The 18,501-nt window shown below is 38.6% G+C and overlaps 1 protein-coding gene across 12 annotated transcripts in view; it reads left to right on the top strand.

Moving 5' to 3' along the window:
* The window catches only part of LOC308623249 (WASH complex subunit 2A-like), a 56,778-nt gene that overhangs the window by 1,487 nt on the left and 36,790 nt on the right, over positions 1-18,501 (top strand). For 9 of the 12 annotated variants that reach the window (XM_081245376.1, XM_081245379.1, XM_081245375.1 and 6 more), the window contains exons 4-12: positions 5,873-5,935; positions 7,708-7,881; positions 10,787-10,880; positions 12,270-12,331; positions 13,558-13,605; positions 15,825-15,935; positions 16,506-16,593; positions 17,229-17,300; positions 18,035-18,153. In XM_081245376.1, the coding sequence (XP_081101502.1) occupies positions 5,873-5,935; positions 7,708-7,881; positions 10,787-10,880; positions 12,270-12,331; positions 13,558-13,605; positions 15,825-15,935; positions 16,506-16,593; positions 17,229-17,300; positions 18,035-18,153 (831 nt within the window). The remainder of the gene's footprint in view (positions 1-5,872; positions 5,936-7,707; positions 7,882-10,786; positions 10,881-12,269; positions 12,332-13,557; positions 13,606-15,824; positions 15,936-16,505; positions 16,594-17,228; positions 17,301-18,034; positions 18,154-18,501) is intronic. The other 3 variants (XM_081245378.1, XM_081245377.1, XM_081245382.1) reach the window with 1 other exon arrangement.

The following is an 18,501-nucleotide window of genomic DNA, read 5'->3' as shown; positions in this document are numbered from 1 at the left end:
TTGATTTTTAGTTTTTGTGTAGACTGCTGAATTGCATGGCACTCCAACAAGTTTTGTTATGAGCATGGTCTGTAAGGAAAACCATACACCTGGTCTGATTCTCTGGACACCATCAGGTTATTGATTGTATCCATTATGTCTTGATAAGTTACCTAAGAGGCATGTGTGTGTCTACTTGGAATATTCTCAACTAACGTTTTGTTATGGTGGCTGAACCTATGCCATAGAATCAGCTCTAAACAGATTATTGAGCTTTAACCCAAGTGCTATTTTGTCTATGTATTTATCAAATTTCTGGGTGCTAGGTTCTAGGAATACATAGATAAATTAGACAGAGCCCCTCCTTAGAGAAGATAACAATCTTCCATAATAGTGTAATTCCAGGACAAAAAGGAAGCAAGTGTGGCTGTAGCCCAGTGACTGTAGGGGAGATTGTTAACAGAGGATGGAGAGGAAGCTTAGTTAAGCTGGTCTGTATTTCTCATAGGGCAGCTAACTTTCTGAGTATCAGTGTTAATTAATCTGTGAAAAGAGAATTAGTAAAGTAGGCTATCTCCTGAGATTGTTAGATGCAAAGTAATAAAAAAAGATTTCAAAACTTGCAAGATTATACAAAGCCCACGATCTAGGATTGTTAAGAAGAGACTAAATATTGTCATGCAGGTATCTTACGCAGCATGTTTGTACATTTTTAGTAGTTCAGGTTGAAATGCCACTACTAGGCTTTTTGGGGAAGCTGTGTGTAAAATAAAGATCTTAATAAAGGTCTTAAATATCTCTTTACCAGTAGGTTTAAAATGTAACAAATAGTCAACTCTGTAGTCATTTTCTGGTTGTCTACACAGAATGTCCATGCTTGGTCCTGAGCATCTTTCCCATTGGAAGAGGCAGTTTACAGGAGTCTCATCTGTACTTCACTGGTGTATGCAGCCCCATCACTTTTTCATCATGCTGAATTCCGTGTCCTTTTGAATATACCTGTTGCTCTCATTCTGTACCTTTCTTGCTGGATCAGGTGCTTAGCTCTTCTCTGCAGTCAGTGTTGCAGCCCTAGACTGGACAAGGAATAGAATTGGGAGGCTTCTTTTGTACCTGATGTGCCTATACCACATTGGTACTGGATTGGTACCCGACTGATACTTTGGGGGTGAGGGGCACATAAGCTTTTGTTTCTGAATCATAACCTTCAGTTCTTTTTCTTTTCTCTAGCTCTTCTTTTCTGGCCAAGTTTTCTTAGCTTCTGAGTTTCCCATAATCTAGTTTTTGTGGGTGGTTTTTTTGTTTGTTTTTGTTGATTATTTTTTAGTAATAGTTCTTTATTTCTGTTCACTTCTTGGATTCCCTACTTTCCATCCATCTCTCCATCCCCTTAGTCCTTATGCCTCTTCCCCTTCCATTCTGCAGCCAATTCCCCTTGAGATGTGCCTGTTGCCACTGCCGAATCAAACTGCTTCCCAGACCTCCCTATAATGCCACATGTTACGTGTTTTTCCATTTGTGGTAGAGCATGATGATGTTGAGTATGGCTAATGCTTAATAAAACTCTGAAATAAACTACCTGCTGATAATACATTTGGCAGTGATTTGACTTTGCATGTGTTTTCTTCAAACCCTGGCCAGTTTGAATTCTGGCTTAAATGATGGTGCCATTTGGTTTCATGGTAGTTTATTGGAAAGTTACGCACAGTCATAGGTTTCTGGGTTTTAGTGATTGACCTAGAGGCAGCCAGTAGATTGCAAACTGCATTATAGTTAGTGAAACTGAAGAGCAATCAGGACTTTCCAGGGCAGGAGAAATTAGTGCCTTTAGTAAAGGCTCAAGAGGGGACTCTGAAGGAGGAGAAACGCTGATTAACAGTGGCCAGCGCATCAGTGCGTTATCCGGAGGGAGTACAGTTCTTGAAGCTTCATTAATTTGTTAATTTAGGAATTTTGTCCTGAAACATTAAGTGACCTAGTTAATGACTTCTTTAGTAGCACTTCCCATGATTGTAATTTTACATTTATTGATATGATTGGATGTGTTGAACTCCCCTACTAAATCAACCCCCATATTTTTGCTAAATGTTGTATTCCTTGGGCTCAGTGTGAGCCTGATATATAGGGACTCAGTGAATATTTGAATGAATTAATGAGAGATCACAAAAGTGAAAAGGACCAGGGCTGTTTATAACATGTTAAGAAATCTCAGCCCCTCGTCAGCATTTTCTCTAATTCCCCACCTTCATCTCTTACCTCATCTCCCCAAATGAGGAAAAGATGCTTTGAGGGGAAATATCAAAGATATTTAACAGTTCTGGGAATGGCTACCTGATTTTAAAATGATCAAAAAACCCATGAAGCTGTGAGTTGGGTGAAACTGGTAAGGGTGCAGGAAGTTAGCATTGATTTCCTGCTGTGTACTGAGTACTTGAGATGCATGGTCCTGGCCAGCCTCAAAAGATCCCATGGTTTTTTTGTATTTGCTGGTTGGTTTCTGAGATGTCATGTTTGGCTTTCCACAGGCTGCTGATCTCTTGTGAGGTAGTTTTTAATGACAAGCAGTAGAAAAAGTAGGGTGTTAATGCTGTTGAGACCTCAGCATGAAGCTCAACCTTTTAGGTTAAGTGGTCTCGCTATTTAAAGTCTGAAGTGACCTTGTCTTAAAGTCTCCATTTTAAGATTTATTTACTTTATTTCTTCCTGCCTTTGAAAATTACTCCCCAAATTTCTGGGCTTTATAGAACAGTTTTTTTTAAGTATGGAAAAAGAAGCATCATCTGAAATTTCAGATGCTAAAGGAGCGCCTCTTAACATTTTGACATGTATATTCCAAGTCCATTTTCCATGCAGACATTGGGCTTTAAGTGTTTTCCTTTCTTGTTATAAAAGTAATGAACACTCACTGTAGGAGAGATTGGCATACATAAAAAGTATTAAAGTGTGAAAAAATTAAAACTACAGAAGTCAACTATAATTCCACCACCCCAAATTAATCAGCCACTGAACATTTTGGCATATTTCTTTCTAAGAGTATATATGTATGTATATAACTTTTACCTTTTCTATATATTGGCAGCCTGCATTTTTCTTAATGTTAGTGTATTATTTTATAAGCATTTTAACACATCTGTAAGATTTTGTGAACTTAATTTTTATTGTTTTTATTTCATTATGTGCCTATCATTTAACAATCTCCCAACATCAATTTTTTAAATAAAATATTTCATGTGCCTAGAAAAGAACAGATAATAACCACAAATGCTAATAATATACACTACCTTGCATTAACAGATTTTAATATTTTGCCATATTTGCTTAAAAGGCACCAACTCCCATTTCGTCCCTTAACTCTAAATATTTTGGGTGTGGGCTCCTTTGTATCTCTGCCTTTTTACTCTTCTTACCTGAAGAGTATATCTGTGTGGATGTATATCGGTGCAGGTATACGTAATATGAGGTAGGGATCTCATTTGGTTCATTTCCATATGAGTAGCTTTTATTGTGTAGTTCTTATAATTTATCTTTTGGCTGTGTTGGGTCTTCGTTGCTGCACACGGGCTTTCTCTAGTTGCGGTGAGTGGGGGCTCCTCTTTGTTGTGGTGCACGGGCTTTTCATCGTGGTGGCTTCTCTTTTTGTGGAGCACGGGCTCTAGGCGCGCGGGCTTCAGTAGTTGTGGCACGCGGGCTCTAGAGTGCAGGCTCAGTAGTTGTTGCGCCCGGGCTTAGTTGTTCCGTGGCATGTGGGTTCTTCCCGGACCAGGGCTCGAGCCCGTGTCCCCTGCACTGGCAGGCGGATTCTTAACCACTGCGCCATCAGGGAAGCCCTATTGTGTAGTTCTTTTCCTCACTGACTTATGTGTATGATGCATATTTTTTTTCCCATATGGATAACTTTTATTTTGTAGTTCTTTTCCTCACTGACTTATGTGTATGAATGAATGCATATTTTTTCCCATATGGATAACTTTTATTGTGTAATTCTTTTCCTCAGTGACTTATATGTATGAATGTGTGTTTTTGTGAATATAAAATCAAGCTTACATGTAATTGTGGGTCTGTCTCTTGCCGCTGTCTTTTATTATGTTTATCTGCCGTAGTCAGTATCACAATCTTAAATACCAGAGATTTCTAGTAAGTCCTAATAGGGCAAATCCCTGTGACTTCTTTTTATTCAGAATTGTCATGGTTATCCTTGGATTTTTTCTTTCCTCTGTGAATTTGAGGATTATCTTGCTAAATTCCCCAGAAAATTCTACTAGCACTTTGATTGGAATTGCATAGAATTACAGATTCGGTGTTTGTGACTTATAAATCTGATGCCATGAGCATCTTATTGTTTGTATTTATTTTTCTGGGTACTAAATTTCAAGAAGTAGAATTCTTGGGTTAGAAGATACGAATGTTTAAAAATAACATTGTCTAATCAGATTGGCAGATATTTTTAAAAGGTAGGTAACATGGTTCCACTGCTGGCAAAGGTCTGGGAAGTGGGCACTTGAATATGTTGTGGGGACATTGTGAGTTGCTCCACATTTGTGGCCAGAAATCTGGAGGTAGCTATTAAGTCTAAAAAACAGTTTTGTCCTGTGACTTGGCCATCCTATTTTTGGGAAGCCTATAGAAATAAAAGATCCAGGGCCTACGAATTCAGTATATGTGCATATGTTTACAGCAGTTTATTTACAACAGCAAAAACTGGAAATCTCCTTAATGTTTCCTAATAGAGAATTATTGAATTAATCATAGTCAAGTTCATACTATAGAATATTGTGCAGATATTAAAAAGATTGAATGAAATCTATTTGCATTGACCTAGAAAGTGGTTTATGTAAATATCGAGTGAAAAAGTGGGGCAGAGGAATGTGTATAGTATAAGTGCATTTTTATTTAAAAGCAGGAAGAGTGGGAGAACTCTGAATATGTGCATATGTCTGTATATATTTGTGTATGTTTCTATGTGGGAAACATAGAGGAGCACACACCAAGCTTAAATTGCTTATTCTGAGGGTTTGGTTGGAGGTAAGGATGGAACAATTTTTAAACACATCTCTTTCACTTATATCTTTATGTTGACTTTTTAATTTTTAATTGACTTATAATTCACATACCATAAAGTTCACCCTTTTAAAAAGTGTACAAGTCAATAGGTGCTAGTGTATTCACAAAGTTTTGTAACCATCACCAATATCTAATTCCAGAACATTTTCATCATTGCACTATTTATAATGAGAATGTTTTACTTTGGAAGTTTAAACAACAATATATAGTTAAAAAGGAAATTACACAGTTGCCAGAGTGATAGATCTATTTTGGAAAAGAGAGGCTGCCTGCTCCAGCTGTATGGGTCAGTCCCATGCCTGGCCTTCTGGCAAATCATTGGTGGGCTTGGCCTATCTATTTTCTTATAAATGGGATAATAAAAATTTAGCAACCATTTTAAGCAACAGGATTAAAATAACTTACCTTTACCGTTTCCACTGTGCAAAATGTTAAAGCTCTTGTTACCTAGTAGGTAGGTTCTACCACTTGGTATTCTCATAGCCTCACATTTGAGTATCTGTATCATTGCTCTGTCAGCATTAAGTATTAGATTAAACAAGAAAGTGTGAACACCAGTTTGTTATTGTTTTTGTGACTGTGGTCAACAATGAGATTGAAGGTTTTTTTCTCATGTTTCCTAGTCATTTGTGTCTTTTTTAAAAAACTTAATTTTGGGAGAGTTGACTACTGTTCTTTGCTTTTTGCCCTTGGCCAGCGGCCTCAGCCATTTGTTGAATAATCATTTCTTCCCCATCTTTGTCTTTTTTAAACTGTGTATTGAATTCTTACATTGTGATTGTTTCCAAATGCTGTATTGACCATTCCAAACTGAATTTGCTTCCGTATTTAGCGTGTATATGATGAAGAAGTGGAGGAGCCGGTGCTCAAGCCTGAGGCAGAAAAACCAGAACAGGTACTTGCATTAAATCACTCTTCTGTTGCACTCCTTTCAAGAAGAAAAGTGGTGGAGATTTGTGATGTGGCTGGTGGAGGGATTGTGGGCAGGGAGATGGACACTGAGGGAAATGGGAGAAGCTGCTCCTGACAGCCCAACAATTGAACTCTTTAGTTTGTTTGTGAAATTTAGTGTATTAAGAAATGTATAGATTAAGTTCCTGAATTCTGGCTTAAGAATAGAGCAGAGGTATGCAGAGATTTTCTGTAAAGGACCAGATAATAAATATTTTGTTTGCTGGCCGCATTGACCTATGTCTCTTCTCTTCTTTTTCTTCTCTTCCTCCTCCCCTTCCCCCTCCTCCGTTAAAAATGTAAAAACCTTTCTTACCTTGAGGGCTATAAAAAAAAAGTAGGCCATGCTGGGCTGTAGTTTGTGAGTTCTTTGAAGATTGTGCTTCCCTATCCTTTCATGACTGCTTTGATTCTTATTCCTACCAGTTTAAAAATGAAAGTAAGGTGAAAGCCATATTGCTTGTAACATATGAAGGTGTTAGACTAAGAAAGGATATTAGAAACCAGCTACAGTTCTGCCTATTTCTAGCCTTAAAAAAATTTTTTTTAATCTTTATTTTTAATAGTACTCAGGGACTTGCTAACCATTTAAGTGCAATAGTATCTGGTTATACCAAGTCAGGGGTCAATTTTAAGGCGATAGCTATTTAGTGAATTATTTTTAAAACATCCATTATATATTTATTTCACAAGCATGTTTTCGCACACTTAGTACAATATTAGCTATTTAACTCAGAATCAAGCATACCAGAGTGCAGAAAAGATGCAGCCAAAACAAAAAAGCTAAATTAGAAAGACTTCCACACTTGAGGTATTATAAAATACTCTTCAGATTTTCCCCTTTGACTGTCAAAACAACACTGTATGGTTTGGTTCTTTCTGTAATTATGTATCGACTTCTAGAATATTTGTGAGGAGGGGAAATGACACTAAATATATTTTGCAATATTTCTTACAACTGATGACACAGTTGAGTGTATGAGAGCTGCTGTTATAGTAAGTGGAGACCTGTGGAATATTTTCAGCAGGTTAGTGATGTGTACAGAGTTTTGTCGGGGTCAGGGGCATTGTTCTAGGGTGATGTACAGTATAGATTAGAGATGAAACTGACCCTCTCTTGGTTTGAAACAAGTTTATAGAATAATTGTAATTGTCCAGTTATTGTTTTTTTTAGCTGTAATTGAAAAATGACATCTCTGGCTGGGGTATTTTGTTCTAAGTCTTAACTCCTAAAATTGTCCAAAGGATCATTAAGCAAGGTTAGTGGGATACAGCCATGGCAAAGCTAAAAGTCTAGGCCCTTTGTTCCTCCAGTAGCAGGGAGGTGAAGTGCCCCTGGATGTCTTGTGATGTGCCATTCATTATTAAGATTCTTTTACATAGCCTATAAAAGCTGAACCATCACACCATAGTTGTGCTTTTGTTTTTGTAGATGATGAATCCGGAGCTCCAGGACCTTATGTAGTTCGATGTGTGTTCAATGCATAGACAAACTTGGGATTTACCACTCCAAAGTCTGTGTTGAGGCATTCAGCAGAATCTGACTTTTAATGTTTTTAATTGTTTAACATTTTAAATTGTTAAGAATTTAACATTTTTAATTAAAATTTGGGGGGTTTTTTGGAGCATGAGTCTAGGCTTGAGCAAACATTCCCAGTGTTTTATTAGGGTGATATCAATGTACTGGAGATCTTACTGAACAGTATTTTTTCCTAGGAGAAGACCCGGGAACAGAAAGAAGTAGATCTGATTCCTAAAGTCCAGGAGGCTGTGAACTACGGTTTACAAGTGTTGGACAGTGCATTTGAGCAACTAGATATAAAAGCAGGAAACTCAGACTCTGAAGAAGATGATGCTAATGAGCGGGTGGAATTGATCCTTGAGCCAAAGGTAAAGACATTCAGTTGAAATATTTATTGTCGCACCTGTTGGGTTTTGGGTACTTTACTTGGGCACAGAATTGGTAAGACATGGACTTCACTTCTAGGAAGTGAGGATGTCTCTTAGCAGTCTCATACTGACTCCATTGATCAGAAAGAGTTGCTGTACACAAGCATCGATTGAGCACTTACTAGGTACTAGCATGCCAAGTTGGGGGAGTACAAAGATGCAGGACATGGTTCCTACTCTCAGGATGCTTATTACAGCAGTACCAGGTGGTGGGAGAGAGGAGGATTTACAAGAGTCACCATCATAAGTGCTCTGACTTCTGGCTGGGGAAATTAGGGTGAAGGTGAGATTTGAACTGGGTTTTGAAGGATGAGGAGGCTCATGAGAGGTAGGGATTGTTGGGAACCTGACATTCTGCAGCTTGCACTAAGAGGGAACCTCCAAAGTGTTGAAAGACATGTGGGTTGTTCCCAGGTTTTGGCCAATATGAATAAAGCTGCTATGAGTGTTCACGAAGAAACTATTAGCCGATGTTTATTGCTTTACTGTTACTTTCTCTCAGGCTCAGTAGTAAACACAGGAGGTTGCCTTACTGATTGTGACAGTCCTTGTGACACATAAGTGCCTTGTGAATTGAAACATGCTGCAAAATCAGTCTCTTCTAGTCCTTCATTTCACTGCACATTTCTCTTCCGATTTGAGCTTATAGTGCCAAATTGGGGCTGATCCTTTAACCGTGATATGCTCGCCGGCTTGCTTTTTCACTATAGGGATTTAGAAGTCAGCAGCAGACGCTGGGAAATGTATTGCCTGGGCCACACTTGCTACTTCCAAGTCACACACCACTTTCTCTGTTACAGGAGGACTTTGGAAACAAGCCTCCTAAGTCAGTGAACAGTTAGCTCAATTAGCACTTCCATTTCTTTGCACTAAATTGGTTGCTGTTGTATCTTTTATACTAACCTTTCCAAGCTTTCTGTCATTGGTGAAGCATCAGAATTGTTCTTCCCTGCACCCAGGTTCTTTTCTATAGGGAGGAGATATTAAGGCCAAAGGGCCATGCCTCACTGTGAAGATGGGAGGTTGCCCCAGGGTGGAGAGCTTTCTTTTCTTTTCTTTTTTCAGGTCTTTAACCTCCTTAGGTATGTTTATTCCTACGTATTTTATTCTTTTTGTTGCCATGGTGAATGGATTGTTTCCTTAATTTCTCTTTCTGATCTTTCATTGTTAGTGTATAGGAATGCAAGAGATTTCTGTGCATTAGTTTTGTATCCTGCAACTTTACCAAATTCATTGGTTAGCACTAGTAGTTTTCTGGTGGCATCTTTAGGGTTATCTATGTATGGTATCATGTCATCTGCAAACAGTGACAGTTTTACTTCTTCCTTTTTTTAAAAAGTAATTAATTTTATTTATTTATTTTTGGCTGTGTTGGGTCTTCATTGCTGCGCACGGGCTTTCTCTAATTGTGGCGAGCGGGGGTTACTCTTGGTTGCGGTGCGCGGGCTTCCCATTGTGGTGGCTCCTCTTGTTGTGGAGCACAGGCTCTAAGCATGCAGGCTCAGTAGTTGTGGCTCGCGGGCTCTAGAGCACAGGCTCAGTAGTTGTGGCGCATGGGCTTAGTTGCTTCGCGGCATGTGGGATCTTCCCGGACCAGGGCTCAAACCTGTGTCCCCTGCGTTGGCAGGTGGATTCTCAACCACTGTGCCACCAGGAAAGCCCTTTACTTCTTCTTTTGGAGTGCTTTCTTAACTCTAAAATTTTGATGTGTGTGATGGCCTGCAGTGGAAGGATCTCCAACATGTACTATTCTGTAGACAGTATCCTTCATTTTGTTTTGTTGTTTTATCATCTGGTCTTATTTTACCAATTTCACTTCTCTGAATTCTACAGTGTGAACCTCTGGGACATATTATTCTTCTCTTCTTTGGGTTATTTTTTTCTGCTGGGTAGGTTCTCATCAGTCCGTTGGAGACATTCCTTTAGTTAATTATGTTCACTGTGAATATTCGCCCAGTTGCCACTCTGTTTCTTTTCATCTAGCCCATGCTTTATGTTCTGTGTTTCTGCGTCTCTGCCCTGATGAAGTGTGAAGGAGTCCTCCTCCATTCCCTTCCTTTGTGCCTTACTTGTATCCTGTTTGTACACATGTCCCCCTACCCACCTGCCTTCTCAAGTCATAAAACCATTTGGGTTATTTCCTCAGTGTGCTTCTCCAAATTTAGGACTTGGTTCTTGAGATTGATTGATTGGTTGATTTTTTTTTTTTTTTTTTTTTTTTGCTGTACGCGGGCCTCTCACTGCTGTGGCCTCTCCCGTTGCGGAGCACAGGCTCCGGACACACAGGCTCCGCGGCCATGGCTCGCGGGCCCAGCCGCTCCGCGGCATGTGGGATCCTCCAGGATAGGGGCACGAACCCGTGTCCCCTGCATCGGCAGGCGGACTCTCAACCACTGCGCCACCAGGGAAGCCCCTGATTGGTTGATTTTTGCTCACCAGAGTTGAATTTTAGGGGAGGAAGATAGGTTACCATCATCAAAGGTTTCCAGAATTTCCGGTTTCTTTATTTGGTCCTCCTCCTTTTGGACATATTGCTATGAAGTTTTGCCCCTTTCCTTGTTCGGTTACTGCTAGTAAACTTTTTGCAAGCCTTTGCCATTTTTGTTAATAAGGCACTTGAGAAGGGAGATTCTATGTGATTCAGCTTTACTTTGCCATCTTTACCTAGGATTTAACTTTTTTTTAATCAGTGATTTAAAGAAAAAAATCCTGCTGTGTTTCTTATTCTCCACTTTCATTATATAACTTTTGGGCGGTAGTCAGATGGAACAAGATGTCAAATGGAATACCTAATTTTATTTTCAACCTAAATATTTAATGGCTTATTCCCTTTCATTGTTTACAGGATCTATACATTGACCGTCCTTTACCTTATTTAATTGGGTCAAAGCTGTTCATGGAGCAGGAAGATGTAGGTCTTGGAGAGCTATCTAGTGAAGGTACTCTTTTGCACCAAATAGTTTTGTTACTTTTAACATTTATATCTTAACTTTTTATTTAAAAATATTTCAAACTGTACATTAAATTTGTAAGACTAGTAGAGAGAGCTCCCACATACTGTTTACCCAGGTTTACCACTTGTGAACATTTCACCACATTTGTTTTATCATTCTCTCTATATATACATAATATCTTTTTCTGAACCTGTTTGGGAGACATCATGCAGACGTCCTGCCCTCTTACTTCTCCATACTGTTGGCAGTCTGTATCCATGGGTTTTTGCGTCTATGTATTCAACCAACCTGGATTGAAAATATTTGGGAATAAAAAATTCCAGAAAGTCCCAAAAGCAAAACTTAAATTTGCCGTGCACAGACAACTATTTACATAACATTTGTTTACATTGTATTTACAACTATTTATGTATCATTTACGTTGTATGAGGTATTATAAGTAATCTGGAGATGATTTAAGGCTGTATACAGGAGAAGGATGTGCGTGTAGGTTATATGCAGGCTATGCCATCTTGGTATCTGTGTGTGTGTGTGTGTGTGTGTGTGTGTTGGGGGAAAGGGGGTCCTGGAACCAGTCCCTCGAGGGACAACTGTATTTCTGTGTGTGTTTTCTAAGAATAAGAACTTTCTCTTATAGCTGCATATTCTGCATATTCATTTGCACATCTGTCATCTTGGTTGGACATGTCTATTGGGCTTTGATGTGAGGCTTTTAATATGTCTATCCTGTTTATTAATAGAAAATTTATCAAAGTGGTTGAATCCTGTGAGACTTGGCAAGTATGTGCAAATCAAGTATACTTGACTTTTCAACCTCTTCTTTCAGTGTAACTTTTATATGAAATAAAGTCACCAATTGACTGTTCTCTGACAACAGCAACAAAAAGTATAATTATCAAAGTTAGGAAAATTTTAACTGGATGTAGTACTAGCTAATCCTCAGCCATATTCAAATTTTGCCAGTTGTCCCAATAATGTTCTTTACAGTCTCTCTTTTTCTTTGTTTCAGAATCCAATCCACTCACTGCATTTAGTTGTCAAATCTCTCTAGTCTTCTTTCAGTCTGATACCATTTCTCAGCCTTTTTTTGCTTTTTACAACCTCAGCATCTTCGAAGAGTGCAAACCAGTTTTTTTCTTTGTAACTAATATATATTTTTTGTAACTAATAAGTATCTTGTGGGGTGATACTTTGAGGCTATGTAAATGTTCCATTCCTCACTATAGTGAAGATACTTTTAATTCCAGTTAATGGGTATAGATGGTTTTATCAGAATCTTTAGATGCTGATGTATGGTGGTTTGTGATCTTGAAAAGGAACTAAGGATCTTTTCTTATGAATATTGGCGCTAACCTTTATCTTTCTTCTCACCAGAAGGTTCAGTAGGCAGCGATCGTGGTAGTATTGCGGACAGTGAAGAAGAGAATGAAGAAGAGGTAAGGGCTTTCTGGTGTGTCCACGTCACGGTGGGCAGGAAACTTAGGGTGTGTTTAGTGGGCTAAATAAATAACGTATTTGTGAATTAGCAATTTGTTTACATAAATATTTTAATAGTGACAGAAGCCATATTCTGAAGTTTTTCCCCTTGGGGTGGGAGTTCCTTTTTGTCGTGTATACAAAAACCAAGGAAAACTGCTTTAATCTCTTTTACCATTACCCTCTCACCTCCCCACCAAATTCTCTTCTTGCCAATATATTTTGAGGGCGGCAGCTTAGATATTTTGGTGGAATCTCTGCTTGAGATACAGTCTTTGAGTAAGTTCTATCTTTGAGTAATTCTAGGGGAAAAGTCCACATTTAAAACTTTCTTTTACTATAAAGACTTTCTAGACCAGAAGGATCCTGAAAGCATCCACTTACATGTTAGCTTCGCTGCTGCCTCTGGCATCTTCATACCCACAGAGCATGATCTGACTCCCTGCTCTACGGTCTCAGGGTCTGTGGGCCTTGGCCACTGTTGTATCTGGGGTTGTTCCTTTAAATGGAATACTCCTTATTGCAAAGGGCAGAAACCCTTTGAAGGTTAGTCCCTGAGTGTTGATTTATAAACGGAGATAGCTTTGTATGTGTGCTCCTTTCTTCTCCTCTGTTTCCACAGTCTCCGTTTCCTGTCCCCCTCCCTCCAGCCCTCCCAACAAAAAAACCTAATAGTAGGAAATAAACTTTTCTAAAATAACCTTGCTGTATAACTGATTGTCTTTAGCTAAATCCTTTGCTTTTAGCCATTGAAGCAACTCTTTACCTCATTGCTCATATTAAATACTCATGTTCCCTTCCTGGGCCTGCTGAAGTAATTAACCTACTTAGAGGGAAAATAGAAAATGTAGTCCAAAATGTAAAATAATGCAAACCAACTTTTGATAATTTAGTTAATTAAATGTGCAACTCTTACTTTAAATCCAAAGGTTAGAGATGATAGGGCAGATCAATATGAACAAATAAAGAGGTTTAAATGAATCACAAAAATGACATGTTAACTGGAATAGTCCTTGGCGACATTGCCAACTCTCCACCTTATCTGCATCTTGATACGTCAGGTGACCAGTAGTCGGTACAGAGAGACCCAGTGTTGGCTACCCCAGAGACTTAGACCCGAGATCATTTCTGTGCTTCCAAGTAAAGCCTGTGTTAACAAAAAAGCCTCTTTTTTTTTCTCCTAAAGGAGTCAGATGAAGATTTTGCCAATCATAGTGACAATGATCAAAACCGGGTAAGATGCGTATGTTGAAGTGACTTAAATTTTAATTGAAGCATAGCATTTATACTAAATCTATGCTAAAATTACTTTGAATGACTTAGGGGAAAGTGAGGATTTGTTCATGTTTACAACTATTCATGTTTCCTTCAAATGTTTCATGTTTTTAGGCTAACTACCCTCTTGTATATTTTTTCTCATTTGCTTTATATTTTATCTTCATTTTTCTTAGACAACAAAGAAGTAAAAAATGAAATTGAGAAACGGAGCCTATAAAACAAGCCCTGATTACCGAAACTGAATTTTTCACATGAACACTCCTTTCCTATTTTAAAATTTGAGACAGTATAGCAGTAAGGCTAAGGAACACTCCAAAGATGGAAATCTTATTATCCTACTGTCTTAGCACTGTTGTCTTAATTTTTGTATATCCTTCTAAGGATATGTTCTTTTCATAACATGCATAGTTTATTTTCTGTTATTTTATATTAACATGTCACAAGTGTTTCCTTGACATTTTAAATAGTCTTTGTAATTTGCTTTGTAAACTTCTATATTTTTTAACATACATATGTAATACTGTTGTAGTCTTTAAATGTGTATGGGAAATAGTTTATTTGTAAATTTTAATTTTTGACATAATGCTGCATTCAGTGTTTTCATACATAAAAATCCTTTCCTTCTGTGAGCTCTTTCCTTAGGAATTAGGTGGTGTAGAGTCACTTGATACTACTGTCTAATGGACATTCAGATTAACAGATCATGCATAATGATTTTCCCAGAATCTCATCAGCACTGGGATTATGATTTTTGCTACCATAGTATATGTACGGTGGTATATTGAGATGATCCCAATTTGCATTTCACTTTCCTAATTTGGAAATATTTTTTCACAAAAATTTCCAATTATCAAGTGAAAGATTTAGCACTTTTTGGTTGTTACTTGTATTTTTTTCAGTTGTATTCACAAATGTGGCTCATCTTTATAATTTTAATAATCCTTCTGTACAGTGTATTTATTTCTATGGAATTTACTATTAGATCTGTAAATTCGGACAGTTTTTAAAAAATTAATTTTGGTTGCACCGGGTCTTAGTTGCAGCACACAGGATCTTCGTAGCAGCATGTTTAGTTGCGGCATGTGGGCTTATTTTCAGCATGCATGTGGGATCTAGTTCCCTGATTAGGAATTGAACCTGGGTCCCCTGCATTGGGAGCACGGAGTCTTACCCACTGGACCACCAGGGAAGTCCCTGGACAGTTTTTCAAATAATACCGTATGGTGATTAAAAGCATTGGTGGAAGGATTTGTTTGTATCGTTAAAGATAGATTTGTTGTGTGTGCCACTGCTAACCTCAGAGTTCTAAGAATTAAATTAGTTTAAAAGTGCTTTTAGCATAGTGCCTGGCACAGTTTATTGATTTCCATGTTAAAAAAAATTTTTTTAATTATACAATTTTTACATACCAGTGGTTGCCTTTGTAAAAAGTTAGAACTTAACACATAAGACTAAGTTTGAGTCATCCAATCCTCATCTCCTCATGGTCTCCAGAAGTAACTGGTGTTATCATCTGGGAGTGCATATTCCAAGTGTTGTTCTTTGCGTTCACAAATATGTCTGTGTTCATAGAAATGGTGTTGTGTATGTGTCAGGGCGTGGTCAGGATATCATTCGGGGTTTATCATTCACTGTTTTGTCACTTGATTGGTCTTGGATGTCTCTCCAATTGTTACAGCTTATTCCTTTTGACTATTAGTATTTTTATTAAGATAAGGCTATACTTATTTAGTCTATTCATTTCTCTAGTGATGGACTTTTTGTGTGTGTGTGTGTGGTACACGGGCCTCTCACTGTTGTGGCCTCTTCCGTTGCGGAGCACAGGCTCCGGACGCGCAGGCTCAGCGGCCATGGCTCACGGGCCCAGCCGCTCTGCGGCATGTGGGATCTTCCTGGACCGGGGCATGAACCAGTGTCCCCTGCATCGTCAGGTGAACTCTCAACCACTGCGCCACCAGGGAAGCCTGGACATTTTTATTATTTCAATCTTTTGCTATTGCACTGAAAATAAATCTTGTGTGTTATTTGTTCTAGCACATTTACTGCTTCATAACTTTTGGTGCATTACTTGTTGTTCCCAATTTGAAAGGGAAGTCTGAAGGCTAAGTGGAAGTATCTCTTTTTCAGCTTGATGACCGTATCTAATAGTTTTAATCTGGTGGTTTATACTCTTAGCACACTGCACAAATGAGTGATGAAGAAGAGGATGATGATGGTTGTGACATTTTTGCTGACTCTGAGAAGGAGGAGGAAGATATTGAGGACATTGAAGAAAATTCCAGACCTGTAAGAAAGACTATAGTTGCTATCACTTGGCAAGGTTTTAGAAATGGTACCTAGTACTCATTCCTTTTATTGTCATTTATATTTGTAACTGTCTCATTTTGCATCCTATTTGTAATTTCATTTACACTTTTGAAAATAATGGTTGAGCAGCCCAAGTTGCCTTACAAGTACCACTTTCTTCTCCAAATGTTAAGATTTTACAAGTTAGATCATTCAAAATATATTCAGTTTCAGAGTTTTAAGATCCTAATACTCCCCCCACCACCCAAGCACTTCATGGTAGTTTTCTTATCTAGATCTAGATAAGAAAACCACCATGTATTAAAGTGAAGTATAAAAAAATAAGGAAATAAAGAGATCTACCTTTGAAGGAACACTGAGTCTTCTTTCTCAGGTGATCTGTATAGGGTGCATGTGTTTACATTTATTTAGTTAAACCTTATTTTCTCACCAGTTCAATTTCTTTGCCATTGTTTACATAGTTTTGTTAGGTGTCCAAAAGTAAACTGTACTAGTTTGTTACAAAAAATGTTACAAAAAAGTGATTCTTTTGGTCTTCTCTGCCTGTAGAAAAAAAGTAGACCTACGTCATTTGCTGATGAGCTGGCAGCTCGGATCAAAGGGGATGCTGCAAGCCGGATGGAAGAGGAGCAAACAAGTATGTCACTGCCACCGAGATGAGCTAAAGGGGCAGTGGGGAAGTGTAGGACCCTCTGCTGGGCTTCACTGAGTGTAGATTTCCTTGTTTAATTACTAAGGTGCAAGAGGCTTAAATTGTAGTTCTTATCTTTTTTGGCTTATAGACTCTTCGATAACTGAACACTGTGGACCCCCACCCCCAGCCCATCTCCCCAAAAATGCACATATGTGCATCTGTATATGCAGTTTCATGGGATTACTGGGTACCACAGAGAACCATGGGCCCCAGATGAAGAATCCTTGGCTTAATATTTACTCCTATATTTTATTTTGAGTAGATAAAAATGTACCATACACTATATTCTAGTGATTTAACAGAGTGGAAAGATGTCAGAAGTCTTTCAGCAAATGCAGTCCTGTCATGCACGTGACCCTGGTATGGTAGCTGAAGCTTTCTGCCTTAAAAAGAGGCACTTTTTGAGTATCTGCTCTGGGTAAGGCACTGAGAGGGGTGCTCAGGTGGAGCTGAGATACAAAGTTGAATGTCTTGCTCTTAGCTTAGGAGTTGTGAGGATGGCAGATGTGTGTGAAGAATCAGTAGGTAAATACTAAGGGTGGACTGAGTATTGTTCAAACTGTGAAATATTCTTCAAGGCTTATCCCCAGGGGAAGCAAAACCTCGGAAGACATTGAAAGAGAAGAAGGAAAGGAAAACTCCCTCAGATGGTAAGCCTTTCCCCTCAATTCTCTTGTTTTAGGAGGCTCTTGACCCAGGAATGGGAATATTGCTTATGTGATCTGTAAAAGTGCCTCTTTAAGTGCTGACACATGAGGTCTGTCTCTGTACACTTTTTGAAAGCATTTAAGAGCATGCTTTTGGGGTGTGGGGGGAAGTGAGTGTGGAGTTAAAATGCCTTAAAGATTTGAATTACTAGATTTTATAGGGATCATTAGCTGTCTTTCTAGACTTCTGTAGACGTTTAGAAACTAGGGAGCTCTAGCATTTGTTTTCAATAAGGAATATTATATCAGACCCTTTAACGTTCAGTGTTAATGTCCATTATGTTTCCACCTGGGACTGTGTCAATCTGCAGCTCTCTCTTCAGTCTACCTTTCTGTCCCTCAGATTCTGGTGGAATAGGTCTTGAATGGCAATCGAAGCATAGACTTGCTTCAGAAGAAATTTAGATGAAAGTAATTGCCTGCAGAGTTTACCTTGCCCCAGACATTTACAGACTTGAGAGTGGGGAAACCAAAGAGCATTTTAAGGGATTCAGTGAACTGTTTAATGAGTTTTTGTCTGAAGGTCCTGAGACTGCCAGCATTCAAGCAGTCCTTGTTACATATGGTTAGATAAACTCTATGCCAGTTTTGGAGGTGTTATAAAGGTTAATCCCCAGAACTGGGGTTCTAAACGCATCTTTAATTCTCCCTGCAAAACATTTCTTTCTGTTTGCTAGATGAAGAAGATAACTTATTCGCACCCCCCAAGCTGACAGATGAAGACTTCTCACCATTTGGTTCTAGAGGTGGCCTGTTCAGCGGAGGGAAGGGACTTTTTGATGATGAGGATGAGGAGGTAAGTCAGCGGGAATAGCGAAGCTCTCCATAGCTGTGTCACGTGTCCACAGGGAAGAAATACAGTTAGTTCCTTTAGTAAGGAAAGGATGGCTTCTTAGTTGGAAGTTGCTTCTACTTTCATATTTTAGGAGATTTTGAACTAAGAATCACAAAATGAGGAAATACTGTATCCTGATGCCCTTTGTTAAATAGGGAGAGGATGTGAGTGTTAATAGTGGAAAATTTACTTGGTTAAGTGATTGTTTCTTACCTTGTGTTTTGTCTTTTTCTACATTTGTATTTAATTCCTGGGCAGACCTAAATTATTTCAGGGTCTGATTTTGGCATAGTCTTCACTTTGGAACTG

The sequence above is a fragment of the Mesoplodon bidens genome (genome assembly GCF_964165515.1).
Source record: "Mesoplodon bidens genome assembly, chromosome: 1".
Lineage (NCBI taxonomy): Eukaryota > Metazoa > Chordata > Mammalia > Artiodactyla > Ziphiidae > Mesoplodon > Mesoplodon bidens.
This window is presented reverse-complemented; position numbering and strand designations above follow the sequence as displayed.